Source organism: Peromyscus californicus, unplaced genomic scaffold (assembly GCF_007827085.1).
Source record: "Peromyscus californicus insignis strain IS unplaced genomic scaffold, ASM782708v3 Scaffold_1__1_contigs__length_55948999, whole genome shotgun sequence".
Lineage (NCBI taxonomy): Eukaryota > Metazoa > Chordata > Mammalia > Rodentia > Cricetidae > Peromyscus > Peromyscus californicus.
Genome location: NW_026294492.1, coordinates 36,072,443 through 36,083,069, shown reverse-complemented (window position 1 = coordinate 36,083,069; position 10,627 = coordinate 36,072,443). Strand labels below are relative to the sequence as shown.

Genomic DNA, 10,627 nt, shown 5'->3' with positions numbered 1-10,627 from the left:
TGTGGGTTTGAGGGATCTTAACTTGGATTCTCATGCTTGTGTGGCAAACACTTTTCCAACTGATCCATTTGAAGAAAGTACAAATTATTTTTCATATGTTCCTTTGTAAATAAAAAATAAAATTGATACTGTTTTTGTCTATAGGTGCTTAATTTGTTTCATAACTATAGACTGGTTAAGTTTATCGTCGTTTCATTGATTATCTGTCTTTGTCATGTGTTTGTGTCAGATTCTGGCCATTAACCGTGGAGAGAATTTGAAGATACTGACAGTCAAGGTCAACATTTCTGATGGAGTGAAGAACGAATTCTGTAGGTGGTGCTTACAAAACAGGTCTGTTTATGTTTATCCATAAAATTTGCTTTCTGAAATACCATGCTGATATTGTCTATTGATATGAAAAGATGTATATTATGTTAAAAAAGCAAGTGACAACAATGTATATTACTTCCATTTTGCATTAAAAAAGTAAGTATGGGGCAGAGAAATTGCCCATTGGGTAATGGGACTTCCTGCAATCAGTTTGGTCCCTAGTGGGAGATTACCACTTCTCAGAAGTTGTCCTCTGTGTGTGTCTAATAAATTAATGTTTAAAAAAAGTATATTTGAGACATATACCTAACTAGAAAATAATCCGTGCAGGGGATAAGAGATTATTAACGATGATTGTATCTGAGGAGAGGACTTTTCCTTCAGTATAGTCAGGTGCTTTCTAAAGTGGTCATTGACAACATGTATGTGTTTTGGTTCTGTAATTATCATGGAGTTGAAAATCCCTATTGCTTACTGAACACAAAACTAAAGAAGCGCCGGGCGGTGGTGGCGCACGCCTTTAATCCCAGCACTCGGGAGGCAGAGGCAGGCGGATCTCTGTGAGTTCGAGGCCAGCCTGGTCTCCAAAGCGAGTTCCAGGAAAGGCGCAAAGCTTCACAGAGAAACCCTGTCTCGAAAAACCAAAAAAAAAAAAAAAAAAAAAAAAAAAACTAAAGAAGCAATGAGAATGAAAGTAGCTGCAAGACAAGGGAAAAGAATGTCCAAGAAAATTCCCAGTGACTAGTGCTGTAGAGGCCTGGGTCGGCCTTACTGGACTTCTCAGAAAACTCCCAGTGACTAGTGCTGTAGAGGCCTGGGTCGGCCTTACTAGGCTTCTCAGAAAACTCCCAGTGACTAGTGCTGTAGAGGCCTGGGTCGGCTTTACTAGGCTTCTCAGAAAACTCCCAGTGACTAGTGCTGTAGAGGCCTTGGTAGACCCTAATGGGCTTCTCAGAAAGCCTGAAAGCGTGAATCCCGGCACCAACAGTAGTGCTCCCTTAGAGAGAGCTCCCGGGAGACTCTTGGGAAGGCACTTAGGGAGACCTTGTTATCATGGGATACCAGGTGACAGCTCTCCACATCTTACAGCCACTGAAGACCCTCCACTGACAAGATGCCGAGGTAGAAGCAGCAATACCAATGGTTCTCACACAGTGTAGCCCTGAGCTAATATGTGAGTTTTTAACAACAACAACAACAACAAAAAACACACCCTAAAAATGAAACCTATGAAGTAGAAAAACTTGTAGAGTGAGAATATAAAGAGAATATTTTCATGTGGCTTTGATGTATTTCAAACTCTTTTATTGAAGAAAGAAAAAAATTTAATAACTTTGGTGCAGCCTACGTGCACAGTATTCAAAGTCTTGAGTCATGTCCTTAACCGATACCATCACTCGTTCTCACTGACTCACCATAGAAGTGTAGAGACCTGCCAGCTCCATATGAGTGAGTGCCTTGCACAAGCACACTGTATGGTATAGCTCTATACCATACTACTACTGGGCCTGTTCTGTGTGTAAGTGTGTTTAGGGCTATAAATCCCATTTTGTTATACTTGATACAGTATATAATGTAGTGACAAGCTGTACAGATTCACAGTATGCCAGCAATCACCTATCCATATAGGTTCTTTTAGGTGTACTCTGTGAGGTTTGCACAGTGACAGCATCACTTAATATATTCTTCAGAACCCATCTTTATTATTAAGTGATATATAAAGTATCTTGTTATGCCATTTGAATATTTCATAGAGCATGTTTTTCCTTGTGAAAAAACAAATTAACAAAAATGTCACCTGTACATTCATGTCTGATGTGTTTTATCTCCTAAAAATTGAAACACTAATGTCATTTATATCATATTACAGTATAATTGAACAAATTTATCTAAAATATCTATATTTATCTAAAATACTTTGCACAGTAAGGCTATTGAAATAATGATTAAACTTACCAGATGTGTTAAAAAAGTTAATTTTTAAAATTAAACTTTTCATCTGTTAATAGAAGCTTTGAAGATACTAGCTATGTTTATATAGGTTTTTAAAGACTTTTAGTTTAAATTTTGCTTTATGTCTTGGAGCCTCACAACAGCCTATTTGATTGCTACAGCAGATTTTATAGCTACCATTTGGTTGAGAAAGCCAATGCAAAGATATAAAGAGACTCACATTGCTGCTGTTGTGGATTTTGTATATGCTGATCACTAGCCCCCTTGGGAGAGCTTGCTGGGAAATCTACTAAAAAGTTAGATCAGATGTTCTTTAGGAATTAGCACTCTCCTCAACATCATTCTTATGTCAGTTCGATGGAAGCCAGTTTGCTTAAAACCAGTTCCACTAAGGAACAGCTTGCTGAATCTTCAAATAATGCTACGAAGGCAGCCATCCAGTCAAATAGGGGTCTGTGTTAGTAGATAAGTTGCATAAGCAGTTATGCTGAACCCTCACAATAGCATTCTGTGTAGCTATTTTGAAAACATTGAGATGGAGCTAAAGTTGAGATAGAAACAGAAGGTTAAAAAGACAGTTTGTTAGCACTCAGGAGGATGAGGCCAAAGCATTGTGAGTTTGTGGCCAGCCTGGGCTCTATATTGAGACCTTGTCTCAAAAAGGTAAAACCAAACCAAACCAAATACCACCCCCAAACCAAACTCAAAACAATCCAAAGGTGATTTGTAGTGACCATTTATAATAGCACCTCATTGGTAATGAGTCATCTGCTTATGTGTGTAGAAGAAAATATCTGAGAAGGTGATAAATGGCTCACCCCTTAGCTCTATGTGAGACTTTTAATGTTCTGTCTTATGTTTTTCTGTGTAATTATAATGTTCTAAAATATTTTATGTGTTGATAATTTCCTATATTTATACAATTTATTTTGATCATATTCGCCCATCATTGTCTTCCTTCAGCTCCCTCTAGTGCCCCTCCTCCATCTCCCTCCCAGTTTCATGGCCTCTTTTGTTGTTATTAGTGACCCTCTGAGCTACACTTGTCCTTCACACCTGAACACGAGTGTAGGAGCGTCCATTGGCATGTAGACGACCTACCAGTGACGTCCTCACAGGGGAGTGACTGCCTCTCCCTTACCACCACCCACCTCCGTAGCTCCTCCAAGGTTGGGGCCATACCCCACTTCATGCTGGAATGTTGGCTGGCTTGATTTTGTACAGGTCACCACAGCTGCTGTGAGATGATGTGTGCAGCAGCCATGGCATGTTCAGAAGTCAGCATTTTCCAGTTCTCCTCATCTCCTGGCTTTTACCCAGCTCTCTGCCCACTTTTCTGCGATGGTCTCTGAGCCTGGAATACAATTGATTGACCACAGCTGAGCAGTCACAGTTGATTAGCTTGGCACTTTGACCCATCTGAGTCTCTGCGTTAACCACTCCCTCTGCAAAAAGAAGCTTCTCGGACCAAAGTTGGGAGCAGCGCATGAGTTTACATATATAGAGTTAGAAGGTAGTTTGACGTCATGGCCGTTTAACAGTAGGTTCCTCTCTAGGGCCCATGATCTCTTTAATCAGAGACTTTTGATCCAGACATGGAAGATTTTGATCTGTTGTATTTTCATCTTCATTCAGTGCTAGGATTTGTTTTTATTGCCTTCTTGATTTCTTCAGTGGTTGAGTTATTCAGTAGTGTGTTGTTTAGTCTTCAGGAGTTTGTAGTGTCTATTGCTGTCGATAGGTAGTTTTATTTGATTGTGGGCAGGTAGGATACAGTGGTACTTCAGTTTTCCTATACGTGATGAGAACTGCTTTTGTCCTATTAACATGGCCGGTTTTGGAGATGACGTTCACTGCTGTAGAGAGGTATTAGAAAGAACCGAGAGCAGAGGCAGGAGATGATGGCAACTTAGACTCGGGTGCTAGCAGGGGGAAACTCTAGATGGGTTTGAGCAATCTGCGGGAGGCAGAGTTTGCGGTTGCCTGGGCAGAATTGACGCATTCTCATAACTTGAACAAGCTAGATAGTGGCACTCTAGCATCATGCGATAGCATGTTCAGTGCTGCATAATTATGGTAAGAATGGGTTAACTAAAATTTTGTTACTAAGTTAATTACAATAGCAAGGGTTTAACGAGTACTAAACATGGTATGTAGGTGTGGGCCCAACAGCAGAACAGTTCCTCATTTGGACGTGTTGCTGGTAAGAAGATAAATATGAAGAGAACTCTGAGCTTGTCAGATGATGTGAGAGTCCAGTAATCCAAGTTTCTGTTTGCTCTTTAAACAAAAACATGTGTGTGGGATGGTCTCAGCAGGTCCCTGCTCATGACTTGGATTGTGCAGCAGCAGTTCCTTTCTGAGCTTGCAGAGCTGTGTGTCTGACTTGTTGAGTAGATTTCTAGTGTCCGACCTGTGCTACTGTTTGCTGCTGCTCTTCCTATAGAAACAGGGTTAAGGGAAACTGCTGCCTGTGGACAGTTATGTAAACGTGGAGCCGTGAAGGCTGGCTGCAGAGAGCCTGGCATTATCTTACCTAGGAAAGTGAGGAAAGCATACTTCTTGACCAGAGTGGAGGCTATTTCTTTGTATATGGCTGAACAAAGAATTTCTTCATCAAAAACATGCGGTTCAGGGCATGGATCTTTTCAGTTACTGCCAATCTTTCCTTTCTGGACCATGCAGGCTTTGAAGTTTTGTGATTGCCCTTGTCATTCTGGACTTTATTGAATGTGGAATTTGGGGTTGGTGAAGTCTTGCAAAGTTTTTCCAGAGGTGTGTACCTGTTGAGTTATAAAAATAACCATTAGTTTTTGAAATGGCATCCCATAATCAAATATTTTATTACCTAGGGCTTTCGTAAGAAATATGACTGTGAGCTCACCGTACTATTTCAGGACTGTAGTTTTCTCAGTGCTGTAACTAGATCCCAGGAAGGCCGTGAAGGAGTAGAATTGTGGAAGAATAGATAAGAGTTTGTACAGTGCATGGAATGTGGCTAGCTGTTCTCTGCAGGACTGGTCTGCAGGTGAGCTGAGCGAGCAGGCGTAAGCAGTGCAATGCATGTACAATATCAACATTCCCACAGCCTATTCACAGGGAGAAGAGCAGAGCGCTCTAATCTAAGCTATGGGAGGATCTTGTGGCTTGAATGCTCCACCAGGGGATGTGGCTAGTCTTCTTGCCCCCAAGTGCTGGAATAGCAAGTGTATACCACAATGCCTGGGTATAACACTTGTCTCCTTGATAGACATTTGCTGCTCTTTGTCTCACTGTGACCAAAACACTTGGCAGAAACAACTGATGAGGAGACTGGTTTACTTTGGGGTCAGTTATCAAGGACTGTCGGTCCATCAGGGCAGAGACACTGCATATGATGGCAGGGAACAAGAGCTCAGACCAGGGAGCAGAGGGTAGGCAAAGACGGGGAAGTACAATGGTCAGAAGTCTACCAGATGACCTCCTTTCTCCAGCCAGGTCTACTTCCTGAAGGTTCTGAAGTAGTGCCCAAACCTGGGAAGCAAAAGTGCTTGAAACATAAGTCTATTGGGAACATTGTAGGTTTAAATAACACAGGACTTGTATATCTGACTCTTACCCACTTCCTTCCCACCTCTCAAGTAGGGAGGACTGTGGGGAGTAGCAGAGATTTTGGATGGAGAGAATAATGTGTTATGTGTCTGGCCTAAAAGCACATTTGTTTAAATTGGAAAACAAAACTATATGTTGCTGATCTAACATCCTTTGGAAGGGTTCAGTTATTTGCTATTGTGTGATCTTTAATGTGTGTTCACTGAAGTTTCATTTCCAGCCTAAATTATGGAGAGGAGATTACCTTAAGGTACATTAGCTTTATTAAAAAATCATTCATACTTTGCTAATGGCTTCTGCGGAAGAGGGCATTGAAGGGAAATGCAGAAATGCTGGATGTGTGTGGAAACATGGAGCCTGTGGGGCTAGATTTGTCCTGGTAGCTTCTCTGTTCTTGCCTTTCTCTTCTTCCCCAGTGTCTAATTGGTTCTATTCAGTGTGCATGCATGCTGCAGGGCAGGCAGTGTGGCCTGGACTGGAGGTCAGTGTGCATGCATGCTGCAGGGAAGGCAGTGTGGTCTGGACTGGAGGTCAGTGTGCATGCATGCTGTGGGGCAGGCAGTGTGGCCTGGACTGGAGGTCAGTGTGCATGCGTGCTGCAGGGCAGGCAGTGTGGTCTGGGCAGGAGGTCAGTGTGCATGCATGCTGCAGGGCAGGCAGTGTGGCCTGGACTGGAGGTCAGTGTGCATGCATGCTGCAAGGCAGGCAGTGTGGCCTGGACTGGAGGTCAGTGTGCATGCATGCTGCAGGGCAGGCAGTGTGGCCTGGACTGGAGGTCAGTGTGCATGCATGCTGCAGGGCAGGCAGTGTGGTCTGGGCAGGAGGTCAGTGTGCATGCATGCTGCAAGGCAGGCAGTGTGGTCTGGGCAGGAGGTCAGTGTGCATGCGTGCTGCAAGGCAGGCAGTGTGGTCTGGACTGGAGGTCAGTGTGCATGCATGCTGCAGGGCAGGCTGTGTGGCCTGGGCAGGAGGTCAGTGTGCATGCATGCTGCAGGGCAGGCTGTGTGGCCTGGAATGGAGGTCAGTGTGCATGCGTGCTCCTAGGCAGGCAGTGTGGCCTGGACTGGAGGTCAATGTGCATGCATGCTGCAAAGCAGGCAGTGTGGCCTGGACTGGAGGTCAGTGTGCATGCATGCTGCAGGGCAGGCAGTGTGGTCTGGGCAGGAGGTCAGTGTGCATGCATGCTGCAGGGCAGGCAGTGTGGCCTGGACTGGAGGTCAGTGTGCATGCATGCTGCAGGGCAGGCAGTGTGGTCTGGGCAGGAGGTCAGTGTGCATGCATGCTGCAGGGCAGGCAGTGTGGTCTGGACTGGAGGTCAGTGTACATGCATGCTGCAGGGAGGCAGTGTGGTCTGGACTGGAGGTCAGTGTGCATGCGTGCTGCAGGGCTGGCAGTGTGGTCTGGGCAGGAGGTCAGTGTGCATGCATGCTGCAGGGCAGGCTGTGTGGCCTGGACTGGAGGTCAGTGTGCATGCGTGCTACAGGGTAGGCAGTGTGGTCTGGGCAGGAGGTCAGTGTGCATGCATGCTGCAAGGCAGGCAGTGTGGTCTGGACTGGAGGTCAGTGTGCATGCGTGCTGCAGGGCAGGCAGTGTGGCCTGGACTGGAGGTCAGTGTGCATGGCAGTGTGACCTGGGTAGGAGGTCAGTGTGCATGCATGCTGCAAGGCAGGCAGTGTGGTCTGGACTGGAGGTCAGTGTGCATGCATGCTGCAGGGCAGGCAGTGTGACCTGGGTAGGAGGTCAGTGTGCATGCATGCTGCAGGGCAGGCAGTGTGGTCTGGGCAGGAGGTCAGTGTGCATGCATGCTGCAAGGCAGGCAGTGTGGCCTGGACTGGAGGTCAGTGTGCATGCATGCTGCAGGGCAGGCAGTGTGGTCTGGGCAGGAGGTCAGTGTGCATGCATGCTGCAGGGCAGACTGTGTCCTGGACAGGAGGTCAGGTTGTCAGCAGTATCCAGATGAGGTTCCATAATGGTGCCACAAAGTTGGAGATGCTCTCCCTTCTTTGTAGAATTGGGATAGCTTTGATTTTATGGGTTTTGAGCTAAAATAATGAAGATTTAATTTATTTTTTTTTAATATTTTTCAACAGGATTCACTGCAGATTTTGTTTTGTTTTTGTTGTTGTTGTTGTTGTTATATGTGCTTATTTTTACATTGTGTCAAGCTTTTGAACAGCACTCACCACTGTCCCTCATCTGAGGATGTAAGAGGTGGGGAAGAAGAGGGTGAGGATTATTAAACACATAAACCCTACTGTAAGTCACAGAAACATCTTGACCAGTGTATCGCACATTAAATGTAAAAGGAGACTGTAGCTAGAGTTTTCCTGCTTGGCACACAGTCAGGATAAATCTCTCTCACCTGCCAGTCCCACAGCCGCTCAGACCCGACCAAGTAAACACAGAGACTTATATTGCTTACAAACTGTATGGCCATGGCAGGCTTCTTGCCAACTGTTCCTCTATAGCTTAAATTAATCCATTTCCATTAATCTATACCTTGCCACGTGGCTCGTGGCTTACCAGCATCTTCATATGCTGCTTGTCCTGATGGCGGCTGGCAGTGACTCCTTCTGCCTTCCTGTTCTTTCTTTATTCTCCTCCTTGTCCCGCCTATACTTCCTCCTGCCTGACTACTGGCCAATCAGTGTTTTATTTACCAACCAATCAGAGCAACACATTTGCCATACAGAACATCCCACAGCAGGAGACTGTGTAAGAGGTGATGTTAAGAGCTCAGAAGAGGGTGAGATCAGGGTCCACTTAGGATAGATACTTAGGTTTTAGAGGAAGAACCTAACTTTTTGTTAAGTTTGAGATATGTAAGGTTTAAGTCCAAGTTTGCTACCGAGAAAAAGAGAGTGCCTAGAAACAAGGTCCATACAGGTTCTCTGTACCGCCTCCTTTCACTCTCATAGAAGAGGGGAGGAAATGGGAAAAGCTGCTACAAGAAAACACTAGAGACTGAGTGGCATGGTATGAGCAGCAAAAGTTCTTTTTTTTTCAGAGTCCTAGAGATGGGGATTAAGGAGCTAACAGTTCAGGCCCTTCGTGGGGCTGTCTTCTGTCACAGAGTGGATAGAGAGACAGGGCAGGCTCCACTGGACGACTTTATCTGATGCTGATGCTCTCTGTAGCCCCTTCCATAGATGCCTCACAGGAGGGGCTAGGCTTCCAAATGTGGGTTTGGGGACAGATGAAACTCAGTCTCTAGTGCTGTAAGGATGTTTTGGTGTCTTTCAGATGGCTTAGGAGTTTAGCCTTCACTAGTAATATTTGGAGAGGACAGTCACAGCAAATTTGAAGGCAGTATAGTTTATATAGTGAATTCTAGGGCCTTTAGTGCTACACACAAAGCGATCCTGTCTCAAAAAACCAAAACAAACTCTTCTAAACTAAACAACAATCTCCTCCTCAAGAGATGCTCCTCTCCACATGTCAGATGATACCTTTCAACACCACAGCCTCAGGACAGCCTCTCCCAGATTATCCTTATATGGTTTTGATAAAGGCTCTCCCTGTTCCCCAGCTCCCCTCTTCAAGGTGCCCTTTCATGGTCTCTCATTGGCAATTCACTTTTATCATGAGCTTTTCCTTTGTGTAGGTGGAGGCCACGTGGCTTCGCACGGCCAGAGTTAATGAAGATCTTACATAATTCACTGGATGATGCCTTTAAACGCCTTATTGTTCCTCTCCTCTGTAGAGAGTTCAGGTATGTATCCTGTTTAATTCTGTGTACTGTTTACCATTAGGTATGGTCTTCATGGAGTATGGAGGAAATGTTTGTTAATGTGAACCAAGCCAAAGAACTTAGACCAGGTCTTCAGTGTGAGCCTTGGTTTTAATTTGTAGATTCATTCTTATGCATAGATCTCACAGCATTCTTCTTCATTGTGATACACTTTTTAGTCCTGAACACAATGTCGACACCCCTTCCAATTCTGCATTGCTGATGTTGCAGTTTGACAACCAAGCCAAACCTGATTTTATTGATTAGAGGTCTGGCTTGGGAAAAACAAACTGAGAAGTTAATGGAGAGGTTACTTGGAAGCATTTGCTGGAGGTAATAGAGCCAAAGAAAGCATAAGGAGCTTGTGAAGAGTGAGACAGTCTCACTGTTCTGAGGAGAGAGAGCAGTTATGCCTGGTCCTCTCCAGTGGGAATCATCTGCATGAGCAATGACAGGCACTGAGGAGGAGACTGAAGGGGCCGTGCCAGTGGGCTCATGGGAGTTCTGTGAATAGCCAAGAAGATGCAAGAGCCCGAGGCGGCAGACCTCACTTTCTCTCTTTGATTTTCTCTAGTTAAGTTCCAGACTGCACAGTTTCATGCAGTCCTTCATGTGTACTGTAGAGCATCACTTTTCTCCTTTTTTTTCTTCGAGACAGGGTTTCTCTGTGTAGTTTTGGAGCCTGTCCTGGGACTTGCTCTGTGTAATCACAGATCAAGCTGGCCTCGAACTCACAGAGATCCACCTGCCTCTGCCTCCCGAGTGCTGAGATTAAAGGTGTGCACCACCACCACCTGGCAGATCCTCGCTTTTCTTGAAGCTTCAGCCAGGCTCCCAGGGAATGGTGGTATTGAAGCTGTCTGGTCAGCTCACTGGGCTTTCCAGCCGACTGATGTTTTCCTGTCCCTGCCTTGTACATTAAGTCTTTGAGTTCAGACTGTCCAGAGCAGGGAACGAACATTAGAAAAATGAGCTCCACTGTTCAGTTTCTGTTGCTCCATGTCTTTGTAGCCTAGGTGGCCCTACAGATACTGTTCTGTT

At 45.0% G+C, this 10,627-nt stretch overlaps 2 protein-coding genes across 2 annotated transcripts in view; both read left to right on the top strand.

Moving 5' to 3' along the window:
- Window positions 1-10,627, top strand: part of Srbd1 (S1 RNA binding domain 1) — a 184,798-nt gene that overhangs the window by 36,084 nt on the left and 138,087 nt on the right. Inside the window, exons 10-11 of the mRNA XM_052746467.1 lie at window positions 230-333; window positions 9,461-9,568. Coding sequence (XP_052602427.1) covers window positions 230-333; window positions 9,461-9,568 — 212 coding nt within the window. The remainder of the gene's footprint in view (window positions 1-229; window positions 334-9,460; window positions 9,569-10,627) is intronic.
- Window positions 6,145-9,453, top strand: LOC128115602 (uncharacterized). The gene is made up of 2 exons (XM_052746468.1): window positions 6,145-7,463; window positions 7,596-9,453. Exons 1-2 carry the CDS (start codon window positions 6,303-6,305, stop codon window positions 7,824-7,826), a joined length of 1,392 nt encoding a protein of 463 aa, XP_052602428.1. The 5' UTR covers window positions 6,145-6,302; the 3' UTR covers window positions 7,827-9,453.

Bases quoted from the DNA above. Each gene is read 5' to 3' on its own strand.
- LOC128115602 (XM_052746468.1), top strand. From the start codon at position 6,303: ATGCTGCAGGGCAGGCAGTGTGGCCTGGACTGGAGGTCAGTGTGCATG. The intron at 7,464-7,595 runs GTCAGTGTGCAT...CCTGGGTAGGAG, and splicing joins CAGTGTGGCCTGGACTGGAG to GTCAGTGTGCATGCATGCTG.